At 33.1% G+C, this 17,681-nt stretch overlaps 1 protein-coding gene across 1 annotated transcript in view; it reads right to left on the bottom strand.

Moving 5' to 3' along the window:
* Positions 1-17,681, bottom strand: part of FZD6 (frizzled class receptor 6) — a 58,298-nt gene that overhangs the window by 23,923 nt on the left and 16,694 nt on the right. Inside the window, exons 3-4 of the mRNA XM_044658228.1 lie at positions 2,976-3,172; positions 616-1,633 (exon numbers count right to left, since the gene is read on the bottom strand). Coding sequence (XP_044514163.1) covers positions 616-1,633; positions 2,976-3,172 — 1,215 coding nt within the window. The remainder of the gene's footprint in view (positions 1-615; positions 1,634-2,975; positions 3,173-17,681) is intronic.

Raw genomic sequence — 17,681 nt, 5'->3', positions numbered from 1 at the left:
GTCCTGGGTTCAAATCTGGTCTCAGACACTTCCTAGCTGTGTGACTCTGGGCAAGTCACTTAAACACTACTGCTTAGCCATTACCACTCTTCTGCCTTAGAACAAATACACAGTATTAATTCTAAGATGGAAGGTAAGGGTTTTAAAAAGAAAAAAGGATTACATCTTAAAGGAAAACACTGGCTGATTCTTTTTACTTAGTAAAAATCCAAAATTAACTTGTATCTCTCTGTAATGACCACACCACTCCATCTCCCTTCACCTACTACACACAACCGCCAATTTCTTCCTGTTTTTCAGCCAGGCATTTAGCTACTCTCTGACCTTATTCAGAAGAAGCAGCTTGCCTCTGACATTCAATATTAATTTTCAAAAATAACTCCTTAATGTGTCAATTTATATCTTCAATTGGTGCAAACACAGGAGGAGATAAAAAATTATGTAATCCTGAAACCATTACCTTAATGAATACAGAGGTAATGACTTCATATTATTATTGAATTTCCTAATTTTAAATCTAATTAAATATCATGAACAAATGAAATTATAATTCAGTGAACATAATCTATGATAGTACCAAATAGTAAGATAATCAATCCATCTGTCTGTTTTTACCTGATGGGGGCATGGGATATGGTATCGATGGCAATGGTCAGAGACCCAAGTTGTTTCCCAAGTAATTCTGTATATCTGTTCATAGGCATAACATCCAAGAAGTGTTACTAATGGAACAAGGTACAAACCACTGAAGACTCCAATTCTAATCATAAATTTCTTTAGTTTTTCTTGGTTTCTTCCATCATGCTGTATAACTTGCCGTACATGATTTAAAGAAATAATGCCAGCTAAAAGAAGAGACAATCCAACAAACACACAAAGGCATAGAGGCAACAAGACAAAGTATCGAGAAGCATAAAGGTCATAAAGGCCAACAAAACAAACACCACTAATATTGTCCCCTTCTACTTTGTTCATCGCCAGAAGCATCACTGTCAAGAAACCAGGCATCCCCCAGGCAACTGCATGAAACCACACAGCCTTTTGTTCAATTGCCTCACAACTCCACTTTCTTCCAGCAGCTAAGAACCAAGTAATGGTAAGAATCACCCACCATACAGTGCCTGCCATTGTGAAAAAATATAAAAGCATAAAGAGAACAGTACATGCCTTATTTTGGGAGCCCAAAACAACTGTTTCACCAAGCTCTAGTTTTTCATCTGCCTTATTACAGGCTGTGCTATTGCCTAGCAAAAATCCAATGAAGTACATTAATGATACAATGCTGTAACAGACAGAGTAATATATGATTGGTCTTTCTGGGTACCTAAATCTTTTAACATCTATTAGAAAAGTCAAGAAAGTGAACAAAGTTGCACAAAGGCAAAATATTGAAACAATTCCGATGAAGCTTTTGGCAAATTCTAATTCATCATTTTTGAAATACATGTTGGGGCATGGAGGTGCACACTGGTCAATTCCAAGGAATTTGTAGCCTTGTCCACCAGAGGTCTTCAGATGTCTTGGACACCAAAATCCATAGTCTCTTTGAACCTGCTCTGGTGTTTTTGGTGGGTCATGAAACTTGGTGGTAAGGTCAGAAGCGACTGGAACAGACTCATCACAATACTGCAATCTGCATAGATTATATAACACATTAAAATGAACTCCAACTATCCTACAGATTATATCCTACTTTCAATACAATATTTTTGAAACTGAAAACATAAGTTTGTCTGAATTCAAAATTTCGGGAAAAGCATATGAGCTAAATTAAATTTCAGGAAAAGAAATTTGGCACCATCTAAAAATTCTATTAGCAAAGGTACTACTGCTTAAGAGTAAACATTTACAAATGTGTATTGGGGGAAAAAATCAGCACATTTAAGAATTATAGGCTTTTTAAAATGTACTTAAAGAGATGTTATTAGGTTTAAATTCCAAGGAGTTTATTGACAAAAACACTAATTTCATATATTTTAATAAAAATATCTGAAGAACTTTCTAATAAATTTTATTGTGTTTAGAGAATAGGCAGGATATTAAAGTCAAACTATTCTGTATCAAAACTCCAAAATTTTATTAAGATTATTAACTTGGGGGCAGCTGGGTAGGAGAGGATTGAGAGCCAGTCCTAGAAATGGGAGGTCCTAGGTTCAAATCTGGCCTCAGACACTTCCCAGCTATGTCTGGGCAAGTCACTTAACCCCCATTGCCTAGCCCTTACTACTCTTCTGCCTTGAAAACAATACACAGTATTGGTTCCAAGACAGAAGGTAATGGTTTAAATAAAAAAATTTTTTTAAAAATTTAAAAGATTATTACCTTAAAATTTATTACAAATTTAGTAACCACTGACAACAAAAAACTCCAACAAATAAATATGCAAAATGAGGAAAATACATAAAGTTCTTTAATATATTGCATTAAACATTTGAACAGAGTAGAAAGAATCAAATAAATTAACAATCAAGCAAAATATGCATATTCTTTTTTCCTTTTGAGCCTACTTTTGTTTTCAACTACCTTTGTCTTTGTTCTCTTTTTTTCTACAATAACTTTATTCATATTCTTCAACTTGTTATTTTACACTGAAGCATGAAATTGCCTTAAAAACAAATATTCAGTGGCAGCTAAGTAGTACACTGGAGAGTGGAGTCAGGGGAATCTGGGGTCAAATTTGACCTCAAACATAGTTGTGTGACCTGGAGAAAGTCAGTTAACCCCAGTTGCCTAGCCCCTGCCATTCTTCTGTGTTAAAACTGAAACTAGGAGAGAAGATAACAGTTTAAAAAAATAATATTCATATTCAATTCACTATCGAAAGTCAATAGTGAAAAAGAGGTTTTGGACAAGGAAAAATAAAAGAGCCTGCAATCTTTCCTTCATTTATATGATAAACCTGTCATAAATCTTTAATTCACTTAAGACTAAAGCACTGGTATTAAAATACTTATAAGCTAAAAATAATACCATACCTGCTGCATTCAAGCTCCTCTGGCCATGTAATACCAAAAGTGTCAATTAATTGTTTACAATCAGAATATACTCTTTCACAAAACTTTCGACAAGGAGGAACCACATGAATTTGCTCAGTGCAGGCTGGCACAAAAGCTTTACAGAGGAAAGTGTCGACATCTGGTGAACAGTGGAGATTTGCTAGAGGGAGAAAAGGCTTTCACCAAAAAGAAAATGATCTGGTTAGAAATTTTTTAAAGATACACTTAACACCTGTTTAAAGTAATCTTTAATTTTGTCTCTCTATAACTGTAGTTTAAGGAAATGATACATTTTATTTAACTCTCCTTTAAGTCAATAACTATTTGCACAAATGGAACATTTTTGTTTTTTAGCCAACCACTCTTGTTGAGAAAAGAAAAAGTAAAAATATTCCTTATACTGAACTCTTTATTTTAGAATGCATACAGAGGAGGATGACAGAAGGCTGGAAACCATATTATTGGACTGGTTGAAGAAACTAGGTGTATACTGCTTGAAAATGAACTAATGTAGGGAGTCTAAGATAGATGGATTTCAAGTATTTGACAGGCTGTTAAACTGAAGACAAGAGTCAAGTTTGTTTACATTGGCCCTAGTCTTCAATTCAAAAAATATTCATTAAGCAGACACTGATAAATGATAGGATTAAAAGGCAAACAATGACAGCACTCCCTGTTCTCAAAAACCCTGTAATTTACAATCTAGTTGGTTAAAAGCTTTCCCAATAAATTCAGGGAGATAAAGCAAGGAACCTCCATTCTCTATTATTATCTATTCTAGAAACAATAGAGGTAGCAAAAAAATGAGAAAGAAATCAAAGGCATAAATAATAGTAAAGAGGAAACAAGATTATAACTATTTCTAGATTACATGATGGTTTACCTAGAAAACCCCCGGAAAGCAGGAAAGAAACTGAGATTAATAACATTAATAAATAAGTAGTTAGCATTTATACAGAGCTTAAAGTTTTATGAAATGCTGTACGTATCTCATTTGAACCTAACAATAGTCCTGGGAATTAAGTGATATTATTATCCCCATTTTTACAGATGAAGAAATTGAGGTTGAGACTGATAAAAATGACTTGGCCCAGGGCTCAAAGAACTAATAAGTGCCTGATTCAGGACTTGAACTCAAAGCTTCCAGACTTCAAGTCTAGTGCTGTTGCATCACCTGGCTACCTAAAGTAAAAGCAAAAAGAAATAAAATATACAAAATCATTGGCATTTCTTTATAGTAAGAACAAAAAACAAAGGAGGAAATAACAACAATAAAAATAGCTGGCATTTAAGGTTTATGAAAAAATTTTCATATAGACATCTAGATGGCTCAGTGGATATGAATACTGGCTCTGGAGTCGGGAAGACTTGAGTTCAAATACAGCCTCAGACACTTAACAGCTGTGTCCCTAGGCAACTTGCTTAACCTAGGTTTATCTCTGTTTCCTTGAGTGTAAAATAAGGGTAATATCTCACTCATCTCCTAGGATTATTGTGAAGATCAAATGAGATAGTAATTGTAAAAAGCTTAGCAGTGCCTGGCACATAGTAAGCAAGCTCTAAGTGTTAGCTATTATTAATACTGTTATCTCATTTGACCTTCATAACAACCCTATGAAGTGGGAGCTACTTCTATCTCCATTTTTATAGATAAGGAAACTGAGGTTGACATTAGTAAAGTGATTTGTCCAGGGTAAGAGTAATAGTATCTGAGGCAGAATTCAAATTCAGATGCCTGCAGGAAAACAGAAGCATCATATGGCAAAAATATAGATTTGTCTAAAGAGTATCCACGAAGCATGCTAGACTAGACGGTATCTAGACAAAGATCAAAGGAAGAATAAACAATATTATGGTGGAAACATATTGCAGATGACCCAGTCCAAAGGGATAAACTGATGATTAGTTCTGGAAGAGAACATCAGGCTGACACAGAAGTTTAATATAAGCAGTAATAGAAGACTATAATTATTTGGATCATCTTGAAGTATAAGTCAAATGATGAGAAGAACCTAAACTTTTTCTGACTAATATGGAAGAATGTATCACTGAAAAAGAAATGAAAAAAGCTAAAGGCAGTGATCATTTCATCTTAAGAGTTTTTGACAGATAAGGCTGGGAAAGCCAAGCAGATTGATATATACCCTGGATTTTAAGAATTCAGAGAAAGGACACATAGCATAGGTAATATGTTAGAAAGGAAGTCATATCAAGCAAATTAAATACTCTCAAGAAATTCTACCTTTGTGACTGAGCAAATCACCTCACCTCTCAGTGAGACGGCAACTTTCCAAGTCCAGTCAGTGAACAAGCATTAAGGGAATACTATGTGTCAGGCACTGGGCAAAAGCACCGAGCAAACAAAGAAAAACAAAAAATAACTGTCCTGGTTCTTAAGAGCTCATAGTCTGACAGAAGAGATCATCTGCACACAACTCTGTGTAAATAATAGAGATTAGCTGGGACCTGAAAAAAGCCAGGGAAACTGGGAGGTAGACAGGAGGAAAACTGTAGGCTTGGGGAACAGTCAGTGAAAATGAACAGGTGTTAGGAGATGTGAGAGGAATAGCAAGGTCAGCAAAATGGATAGCAAAATGTGTCAAGGATATATTAGAAAGGAAGGATGAAGCAAGGTTATGAAAAGTTTCAAAAGCCAAACAGGATTTTATACTTGATCATGTTGGTAATGGGGAGCCACTGGAGTTTAATGAATAAATAAGTGATATCGTAAGAATCGTGTTTTAGTAAGATTAATTTGAAAGCTGAGTAGAGAATGAACTGAGCGGGGAGATACAAAAATAGGGAGGCTAACAAGAAGGCTATTGCAATAGTACAGGCATGAAAGAATAAGGTTACCATAAGAGAGGTAGCAGTATTAGAGAAGAGGATATAAGAGAGATGAAACAAAGATAGAATTGACAATTGTTCTGATAGGGTAAGATAGTGAGGATTGAAGATGACACCTAGATTGCTGACCTGGATGACTGGGAGGATAGTGGTATCCTTGAGAGTGACAGAAAAAGTGTTAAACTGTAGTTAAGACATATGAATAAATAAAACGACCCACTAAAAGGCCAATATACTACTGCTGTGATGTAGAAAAGACTTAGTAGTCTAGTTGCTGCTTTCCCTTAAATTCTTTTTCATTTTATCCTACAACTCAACTCCTGCCATAGTTGGCTCATAGGTGAGTATCTTCAAAGGGACCCACTAAGTATGCTTTTACTAGTTTCCTGGAGAGTATCAATAGCAGTTTGGAACCTCAAGTTTCTTTTGAAGTATTGAATAAATCTCTTTTACTAATCTCATCAAGTGGCACAGTACCACATTATACCCCACAACTATGGATGTACCTTTAGGCTTTTGGTAACCTTCTCAGCTTAAATGTATGTTCAACCAACATCTTTACAAAGATGACTTCCCTTCAGTATCTCTCAACTCCTAACTAACCTCCCTGCTTCAAACCACTCTTCAGTCCAATCTATTCTTCATAAAAAATAACTCATATAGCATAGATCAAACAATTCTAATTGGTCCCGGTTACCTAAAACTTCAAGTCTTCTGTTTAGAATTTAAAGTCCTTCACAACCTGGTTTCAACCTATTCCAGTCTAGAAATTTCCCTTTGAAGCCCGAAGTATAGTCAAATAGGTCTTGGTGCTATTACTCACAGCAAGTTTACCTTGCCTGGAATGCATTCCTCCTCACCTATGCTTCTTTGATTCCCTAGTTTCCTTCAAATGAAAACTGTCCTACTTGTCTGCTTCAGTTTTCTTATGTGCAATAATTTTTTTTAAATCCTTACCTTCTATCTTAGTATCAATACTATGTATTGGTTCTACAGCAGAAGAGTGGTTAAGGGCTAGGAAGTAGGGGTTAAGTAACTTGCCAGGGGTACAGAGCTAGGAAGTGCCCAAGACTAGATTCCCATCTCTAGGCCTGTCTCTTTGTCCACTAAGCCACCTGGTTAACTTTTTCTTGTGCATTAAAAAAAAGTGTTGTGATGGCCCTCTTTTTTTCCTTTGATATGATTGCTAACCCTCTTTGAGTCTTAAAAATGAACATCACCATCCCCTGCTTTTATTTACAGAAAGAGGGGGGGAATCTGCAATAAATAAGCATAGCCAAACAAAATGAATTCGTAAAGCGGACAGAACGAAAAGTGTATGTCACAGCAACTTGTTTTTAATCACTTCTCTATCAGGACAGTAATATGCATCATAGATCCTAGAGGCATGATTGGCTACTACTTAGATAAGGTTTCTTAATCCTTTCAAAACCATTTTATGTATAATGTCCTCCTTGTCAAAATTGTTCTTCTGGTTCTACTTACTTTATAATGTCCACGTTCATGCTACCCGGGATTCTCTGAAATCACTGTCTTTTGTCACTTCTTATAATGGACTGATAACTCCTTACATTTGTATATCAATTTGCCTAGCCTGTCTCTAAATGTCAAAGAAACAATCTAAAGTGACCCCTTCATTTTCATTGCTTTTCTTGTTTTTTCTCCCCTTTCAATTTCTTCTGTACAAAAAGCTTGTTTCACTTGTGAGCAATTGCTCCCCAGTATTCCCTTCCTTCTTAACCATTCTTCCCTTTCCAATCTCCACATTTCCTTAAGTTTGATTTAGTTCTATACCAAGATATGTGTGTGTATGTGTTTTTAACCTTCCTTTGTCCATTTCACATAGGTTTGTCTAATGTCCCTTCCCCTACTAATCTCTCCATGTTCATTTGTTCTTCTTGCACACTCCTACGTTCTACTCTCTTCTTCCTCTTCTCTTAGTATATTCCTTTTTCCAGACTTTCTCATTCCCATTTTCAAACCTTCAAAACAGAAACAATCCATTTCTAGGACCTCTTTTTCTTATTTATTTTACTCTTTGAAGGCATTAAGGTTTCTGAAGGCATAGGTGCACTTAACTTTGCCTTATAATTTTTACTAGGATAGTAAATAAGGGCTAAAAAAAAGCTATTACATTTAATTACATGCTAAACATTCCTAGAAAATTAAAGTGAAAGAACATTTACAACATGAAATAGCTAGATAAGCAGAACAGAAGATTTAAATAACTTAATTCCCCAAAGAGAAACTGAGCAAACTGTAAATGAATAGGATATGGGAGGAAAAAACAAAGTGCCCATAATCCAAATGAATTTATAGCTGAATTGTATGAAATTTTAAAAAGATTAATAGCTCACACTTAAAAATGTGTTTGTAAAAATAGAGTACCTTAATATTTTGTGAGACAAATATAATACCCAAACTAGAGATAAAACAGAAAAAAGAGTATAGTCCAATATCACTAATGAATATAGATTAAAATTATTTTTTTAAGTTGGTAAAGTTTCTATAACAATATATCCAAAAATAAGTTGCAATAACAAAAATAAAAAGAATATCAACATGTACAAAAAAGCCATTGACAAAAATGTTATATTCATTTACATTAAAGGAATTTAAAAATAGGAATGAAAGGATCTTCCTTTATTTTCACTAAAATAATCTACCTAAAATCAAAAGTTATGACTATTTCTTACAGAGAAGCCTGAGAACTTTTCCCAATAAGATCCCACATAAAGCCATTGTTTTACTTTTGCTTGATAACATGAAAAAAAATGCTAGCTATAGTTTTCAGAGAAATAAAAAATTGAGACAATGAACATAAGCAAGAAGAATAATATGAAAACGATCTTTTTGAAAATGAAGTAAAAACTAGAAGCAAAGAACTACAGAATTTCAAAACTAAAAGGGACCTCAGCATGCATGCTGTCTATTCCTTTATCCAAGTCATTAATAAAGAAGTTAAAACAGCCCCATTCTAGACATTCCACTGGATATATCTTCTATTACCAGAGAAACAATGAAAAAATTAATTGAGATAACCAGTAAAGTGACAGGATACAAAATAAATCCACCTACAAATTTTCCTTTATATTGCTAAAAATAACACCAGAAAAAAGATAGAGAAATAAGTTCCCTTAAAAAAACACACAATAAAAATGCACTATATTAAAAGAGATTTGACTTATCATGTTATACTCAGGATTAACATAAAAAAATTTTTATATACATAGTTCTAAACAGAGAGATACTAGATGTTCTATGACTGTGTTAAAATACTGCTATACTACCCAAATTACTCCGTAGATTTATTCCTTTCTCACTCAAATTACCAAAGAAGATATTTTATAAAGAGACAAAATACTATCCAATACATCTAAAGGAACAAAACACCAAGAATTTCAAGGGCCAATAATAATAAAAATGAATGAAAACTAATGAAAAAAGATGAGAAGGAAGCAAGTTTGGGGCTTCCAGATTTATACTATAAAGCAGTAATTATCAAAACTATTTGGTACTGAATTTAAAATGAAAAAATTAAAAACTCAATCAATGGAATGGAATAAACAATACCTTGAAATGAATACATACAGCCCACATATTGTTCAACATGCCCAAGAACACAAATTACTAAGGAAAGAATTACTTATTCAACAAAACTCTTGGGGAAACTGAAGGGCTATTTGGTAAAAAAAAATAAAAAAAAACATAAATTTAGTCATTACCATATTCTATATGCCACAATACAAAATGGGAAGAGTAGAATCAAAAGCCATACCTTCCAAAATTAAAATGAAGAAATTTGTAACCAAAGGAATTGGGTCAGTCAAAAAAGACAAATTGACATGTTTGATAATAGAACTTTTAAAGTTTTTGCACAAACAAAACTAATGGATTTGAAATAAAAAATAAAAGATACACATTAGGAAAAATGTTTTGGCATTAAATATCTCTGATAAGATTATGAGGTCCAAATAGAGAATTGGCATAGATTCTAGCACTTTCCAAATACAAGTGGTCAAAAGGACATAACCATTTTTCAAAAACATAAATATAAATTATTAATCACCTGAAAAAAAAAGTCAAAATAATGAATATGGGAAATATAAAATAAGAGGACCTGGGGAAATGGCGACATGTTAGAACTTAGTGGAGCCTCAATTCTCCATAAACATTTTATTAAAGCTCTAAAAACCTACCAGAAGGAACAATGACAAAGAAAATATTAGAGAACCATCAATTAAATCCTCTAACCTGTCCAGGACTATACATAGGCTCTGTGCAGAGAAAATAAGCTAGGATATAGGGCATAACAACCTCACAAACAAATGCAAAAAAGCACTAACATTGAGTAAGGTCTTAACTGACTACAATACAATAAAAATGATATCCAATAATTGACCTTTGACCAAATAACAAAAATTTAACTGGAGACTAAACAACACAATCCTGAAGAATGTGAGAGTTAAAGAACAAATCAAGGAAATAATAGAAATTTAATAAAATAAAATGACAATGATGAGAAAACTTAGGAGAACAAATCAATAAATTGAGCAAACAATTAATGAAAGATCAAGAATATTAGGGGAAATAATGAAAAGAATTAGAAGCCAAGAAAGTCTACCAGTACTAGGTTTCCAATGAAAAACATATAATAGTGGTTAAAAAAAAGTTTGATTAAAAAAGATAAAGTATATAACACAGAAGCGAATGCTATAAGGATGAATAAACCCAACGACTTTAGTTATTAGATAAGAACTAACTATTTGAGGCAGGTTTTAGATGAAGAAATCAAAACTATCAATAATCACATGAAAAAATATTCCAAATCCCTCCTGACTAGAGAAATGAAAATCAAAACAACTCAGAGGTACCATCTTACACCTAGCAGATTGGTCAATATGACAGTAAAGGAAAATAATAAATGTTGCAGGGGATGTGGCAAAATTGGGACACTAATGCATTGCTGTTGGAGTGGTGAATTGATCCAATCATTCTGGAAGTCAGTCTGGAATTATGCCTTTTGATGCGGCAATACCATTACTAGGTTAATATCCCATAGAGATAAAGAAAAATGGAGATGGGCCTATTTGTACAAAAATATTTATAGCTGCTCTTTTTGTGGTGGCAAAAAATTGGTATGTGAGGGGATGTCTCTCGACTGGGGAATGGCTGAACAAATTGTAAAATATAATAGTGATAGAATACTACTATGCTGTAAGGAATGATGAACTGGATGTTTTCAGAAAGAACTGGAAAGACCTACACGAACTGATGGAGAATGAAACAAGCAGAACCAGGAGGACATTATACACAGTAATAGCAATACTAACAGCAATATAATGATCCAGGACAATTCTGAGGGATGTATGAAAAGGAATGCTATCCATCTCTGGAGTAAGAACTGTTGGAGTATAAATGCAGAAGAAAAAAATATGATTTATCACTTGTTCATTTGGGTATATGATTTGGTGTTTTGGTTTTAAAAGATTATTCTTTTACAAAAATGAATAATATGGAAATAGGTTTTGGCTGATAATACATGTATAACCCAGTGGAACTGTTTGTCAACTATGGGAAAAGGGAGAGAAGAGGGGATGGAGACAATATGAATCATGTAACCATGGAAAATTTTTGGGAAAATTTGTTACTGGAGTAAAATAAAAGTTTGAAGAAAAAAAAACTTGCTATTCAAGAAGCTTCTAGGAAAACTTAAATTTTCTGGTAGAAAACCTATAGACCAATATCTCACAATGGTCTACCAAAATAAGCTCCAAGATATCTATATCTATCTATATCTGTCTATCTATCTATCTATCTATCTATCTATCTATCTATCTATCTATCTATCTATCTATCTATCTATCCATCTATCTANATCTATCTATCTATCTATCTATCTATCTATCTATCTATCTATCTATCCATCCATCTATCTATCTAAGACTTAAATAAGAAAGGTGACATCATAAAAAAATTAGAAGAGTAAGGAAGAAATAATCTCTCTAATCTATGGATGGAAGAGATTATAACTAAATAAAAGATAGAGAAGCTCACAGAAGATAAAATAGACAATTTTAATTATGTAAAATTTGAATGTTTGCTAAAATGAAACTCAATGCAATTAAAATTAGAAAAGAAACAGGTAAAAAAGATGTATATTGCAAGATATTTAAAGAATTGATATAAATTTTTATGAGCTATTTCCTATACTATGAACAAAATCCAGCAGAAAGAGATGGAAAGAGAAATTCCATTTAAGATAACTTCAGACAATATAAAACACTTGGGAGTTTACCTGTCGAGACAAATCTTGGGACTATAAGAAAACAATTACAAAACACTTTGTAACAAACAGAAATCTAAACAATTGGAAAAATATTAATTGTTCATGAGTAGCCTAAATAAATACAATAAAAATGACAATTTTATCTGAGTTAATTTACTTTAGTTAGTGCCATACAAATCAAATTTCCAAAGAGTTATTTACAGAGCTAGGAAAAAAAGTAACAAAATGTATCTGGAAGAACTAAAGATCAAAAGTATCAAGAGACTCTTTTTTTTTTTAATGCTAAGGAAGGTGGTTATAGTAGTAATCATCAAAACAATCTGGTCCTGACTAAGAAAATGAATGGCGGATCAATGGAATACAGTTAGGCACACAATACACATTAGCAAATGGCCATAATAACTTAGTGTTTGATAAACCCAAAGATCCAAGCTTTTGGGGTAAGACTCAACATCTGACAAAAACTGATGGGAAAACTAGAAAGTAGTTTGGCAGAAATAAGGCAGAGACCAACGTTACATACCAAAATAAGGTAAAAATAGATAATGATTTAGACACGAAAGGTGATTATCATAAGTAAATTAGGGGGACATGGGCAAACTATGGATAAGAAAAGAATTTATTACTAAACAAGGTACAGAGGATACAAAATTAAAAAGCTTTTGTACAAACAAAACTAATGCAGCTAGGGCAGCTAAGGGACTCAGTGGATTGAAATATTAGCCTAGAGATGGAAGGTCTTGTGATGTGTGACCCTATGCAAGTCATGCAACCCCGATTGTCTAGCTCTTAATACTTTTTTGCTTTGGAACGAATACTTAGTGTTGATTCTCAGACAGAAAGTAAGGATTAAAAAAAAAAAAAAGAACACAACCCAAATTAGGAGGAAAACAAGAAATCACATAAAAAATTTTAACAAGTTTTTTTTTTTTTTGGATAAAGGCCTTGTTTCTCAAATGCAGAGAGAATTAAGCCAAATTTATAAAAATTAGAACCATTCCAGCAGAATATATATGGTCAAAGGACATAAACAGGCAGTTTTCAGAAGAAGAAATCCAAACTATCAATAGCAATATGAAAAAAATACTCTAAATCACAAATGACATGAAAAATGCTCTCAATCACTACTAATTAGAGAAATGAGCATTAAAACATTGCTGAGATACCACCCCGCAGCTATAAGACTGGCCAACATGAAAGTAAGGAAAAATTACAAACTGCTAGAGGGTTGTGGAAAAATTGGGATACTAATGCACTGCTAGTGGAATTGTGAACTACTCTCCCCATTCTGTAGAACAATTTGGAACACTGCCCAAAAGAATATAAAATTGTGCATGTTCTTTGACACAGCAACATCACTACTAGTTCTGTATCTCACAGAGAACAAAGAAAAGGAAAAAGGAGCTATTTGTACAAAAATAATGATAACAGCTCTTTTTGTGATGGCAAAGAACTGGAAAATGAAGGGATGTCCACCAACTAGGGAATGGCTGAAATGGTTCTGGTATATGCTTGAGATGGAATACTAATGTGTTATAAGACATGACAAAAGGATGGTTTCAGAAAAACCTGGGTTGACTTATTTGAAGTGACACAAAGTAAAGTGAGCAGAGCCAAGAGAACATCATTCACAATAACAGCAATACTATCAATAAGATCAACTTATAGTAAGACTTTGCTACTCTCATCAAGATGATGACCTAAGACAATTCCAAAGGACTCGTGATGAAAAAGAGACGACTTAACTTTCAATGCAAATTAGAGCAACATGGCAAATATGGAAATATGTTTGCATGACCTCACATGTATAATCAAAATCAAAGTGCTTGCCTTCTCAAGAAGGTGGAAAGGGCAGATTTGAGGAAGAGAATGTAGAAAAAATTTTAAATGATTATTAAGAATTTTTTACACATAATTGATAAATATTTAATGAAAAACATTTTTTAAAAAGGCCATTAGTAGTGGAGTTACATGCTGGGAACTAAGAGAGTAGAGAGTAAAGGATGCTCAGTTAGCTTAAATTCTCCAAACACACAAAAAAAGAAAATAAAATGCCTCAAAATAAAGGAAAGCCTTTGGCAAAATACAATGTCTCTTCATTATAAAAGCCATTAGGAAATGTTAAAATAATAGGAGTTTTCCTTAAAATAATAAAGGGCATCTATCAACAAGCATTATCTGTAATGGAGATAAACTAAAATCCTTCCTAATAAAATCAGAAGTGAAGACACCCATTATCAACACTGCTATTTAATATTATTCTAGAAGCTATCTAAGAAGTAAGAGCAGAGAAAGAAGTTAAAGGAATTAGAAACGGCAACAAGGAAACAAAACATCACTCTTTGTAGATATGATGGTGTACACAGAAAATTCTAGAGAATCAACCAAAAAACTAATAGAAACAACAACGTTAGCAAAGTTGCAGAATACAAAATAAACCCACATAAATCACCAGCATTTCTATTTGCCACTAACAAAGTTCAATAGCAAAAGAAAGGAAAAAAAATTGTATTTGAAATAACTGTAGACACTACCTAACCAAAATAAACATAGCAACAATTACAAAAGACTTTTCACACACACACACACACACACACACACACACACACACACAAATAAAGTCAGACCTAAATAAATGGAAAAATATTAGTTGTTCATGGATAGGCCAAGTCAATATAATACAAAATTACGATTCTACCTAAGTTAATTTACCTATTCAATGCCACACCAATCAAACTACCCAAAAAGTATTCTTATTGAAAAAAAATAACAAAACTAATCTGGAAGAACAAAAGTTCAAGAATATCAAGGGAATGAATGAAAAAAATTATGAAGGAAGGAGGCCTACCTGAAAACTATTAAAGCAGTAATCATCAAAATAATCTGGTACTGGCTAAGGAATAAGAGTAATGCATCAATGGAATAGATTAGGTAATCAAAATATAGTAGTTGTAACCTAGCATTCTTTAAACCCAAAGATCCAAGCTACTGGGGGAAGAATTCAGTACTTGACAAAAACTGCTCAGAAAACTGGAAAACAATACAGCAAAAACTAGGCATAGGCCAACATCTCATACCACACTCCAGGATGCCTGATCTAGAAATAAAGAGGGATATCATAAACAAATCAGGGGATCAAGGAAAAGTTTCCCTTAAGAATGAGGGAAGAATTTATGACCAAACAAGGCATAGGGAAAATTACAAAAAAATGAAGTGGATAATTTTGATTACATTAAATTTAAAAATTTCTGTACAAAAAAACCTAATACAACCAAGATCAAGAAAGGAAACAACAAAATTGGGTGGGGCAGATTTTATAGCAAATATCTTTGACAAAGACCTTATTTCTCAAACATATATAGAGAACTAAGCCAAATTCATAAGAATACAAAGCATTCCCCATTGATAAATGGGCAAAGGATATGAACAGGAAATTCTCAGAGGAAGTAATTAAAACTATCTTAGCCATATGAAGAAATACTCAAAGAAATACAAATTAAAACAACTCTAAGATACCACCTCATATCTATCAGAATGGCTAATATGGCCAAAAAGGAAAATAATAAATGTTGGAGGGGATATAGAAAAATTGGGACAGTAATGCATTGCTGGTGGAACTATGAACTAAGACAATCATTCTAGAGAGCAATATGGAACTATATCCAAAGTGCCATAAAACTAGGCATATGCTTTGACCTAACAATATACTACTAGGTCTGTATCTTAAAGACATCAGAGATAAGGGAAAAGGACCTATCTGTACAAAAATATTTTTAGCACCCTTTTTTGTAGTGGCAAAGAACTGGAAACAGAGGGGATGTCCATCACTTGGGGAATGACTAAACAAATTGTACTATATGGTTGTAATGGCATAAATACTATTATACGATAACAAATGACAAACAGGATGAGTTCAGAAAAACCTAGAAAAACTTATATGAACTGATGCAAAGTGAAATGAGCAGAATCAGGATAAAAGTATATATAGTAACACATATTATATGATGATAAACTATGAAGAACTAAATTATTATCAGGAAAACAAGGTTCTACGATAACCTCAAAGAACTTGTGATTAAAAAATGCTATCTACAGCCAAAGAAAACTATTGGAAACTGATTGCAGATCAAAGCATGACATCATTCACTTTATTTTCTTTATGAAATTTTTTATTATATATGTGGTATGTGTCTTCAATGAGGACATGGGAAATATGGAAATATATTGCATGAAAGGACTGGTATAACCTATATCAGACTATTTATTGCCTTGGGGAAGGTAGGGAGCAAGGAAGGGAGGAGAGAGAATCTGAATCCCAGAATATCAAAAAACAATTGTCAAAATTATTTCTAGATATAATTGAAAAAACTAAATTAAAAAAAGAGCCATTCATCAGTTGAGAAATGATTGAAGGCAATTTTCAAAGGAATATATATAAACCATCAACAACAAGAAAAAAATTGGTTCAAATCAACAAAAATTCAGGGAATACAAATTAAAACCACAGTGGGGTTCCAACACAAGTGACTGCTAAAGATTAAAAAAAAGAAAAATGACAATTGTTGGAGGAGCTGTAGTAAAACAAGCACATTAGCACACTGTTAGTGGAGCTGTGATTTGAACTAGCCATTCTTATAACTAATTTTGAACTATGTCCCCAAAGTCTAAAAACTAAATTGCCACGCCACTTGACCCAGCAATATTTCTACTAGGCATATGTCCAAACAGATCAAAGAAAAAGCAAAAGGTCAAATATGTAGTGCAAAAATATTCATAGCAGATAAGGGAGTGCCCATCAGTTGGGGAATGACTAAATGAATTATGGTCTATGAATATAATGGACTATTACTGTGCCATGAAAAATTATTAAAAAGATAAGTTTCAGAGAACTCTGGAAAAACCTGTATGAACTAGTGCAAAGTAAAGTGAGCAAAGCCAGGAAAACAATCTACATGATACTATAAAGAAAAACAACTTTGAAAGACTTGAGAACTATGATCCAGAAGACTCATGTTGAAATATGCTATCCACCTTTTGACAAAGAGGTGATGGGAACTCAAGAGGCAGAAGAGGATATATATTTGTTTTAGATAAAGTCAATATAGACAGCTTTTACATATTTGTTACAAGAGGTTTTTTTTTTAATCGTGGGTAGAATAGGTCAGGCATCAACAAAGATACTGTAGATAAAAAGAATATTAAAAGATCATTGAGGCAACTTTTAAAAAAATCTAAATGGCTATTATGATTTCTGACAAAGCCAGAGTAAAAATAGATATGATTAAAAAAGACAGGGAAGGTCATTACATCCTGATTAAAGGCAGTATAAACAATGAGGAAATAACACTGCTAAATATATATGCACCAAGTGGCATAGCATCCAAATTCATAAAGGAGAAACTGGCAGAGCTCAAGAAGGAAATAGATAGTAAAACCATACTAGTGGGAGATCTAAATATTCCTCTTTCAGATCTAGATAAATCAAACCGAAAAATAAATAAGAAAGAGGTAAGAGAGGTGAATGAAGTCCTAGAAAAATTAGATCTAAT

The sequence above is a fragment of the Gracilinanus agilis genome, chromosome 1, assembly GCF_016433145.1.
Source record: "Gracilinanus agilis isolate LMUSP501 chromosome 1, AgileGrace, whole genome shotgun sequence".
NCBI classification, from domain to species: Eukaryota; Metazoa; Chordata; class Mammalia; order Didelphimorphia; family Didelphidae; genus Gracilinanus; species Gracilinanus agilis.
This window is presented reverse-complemented; position numbering and strand designations above follow the sequence as displayed.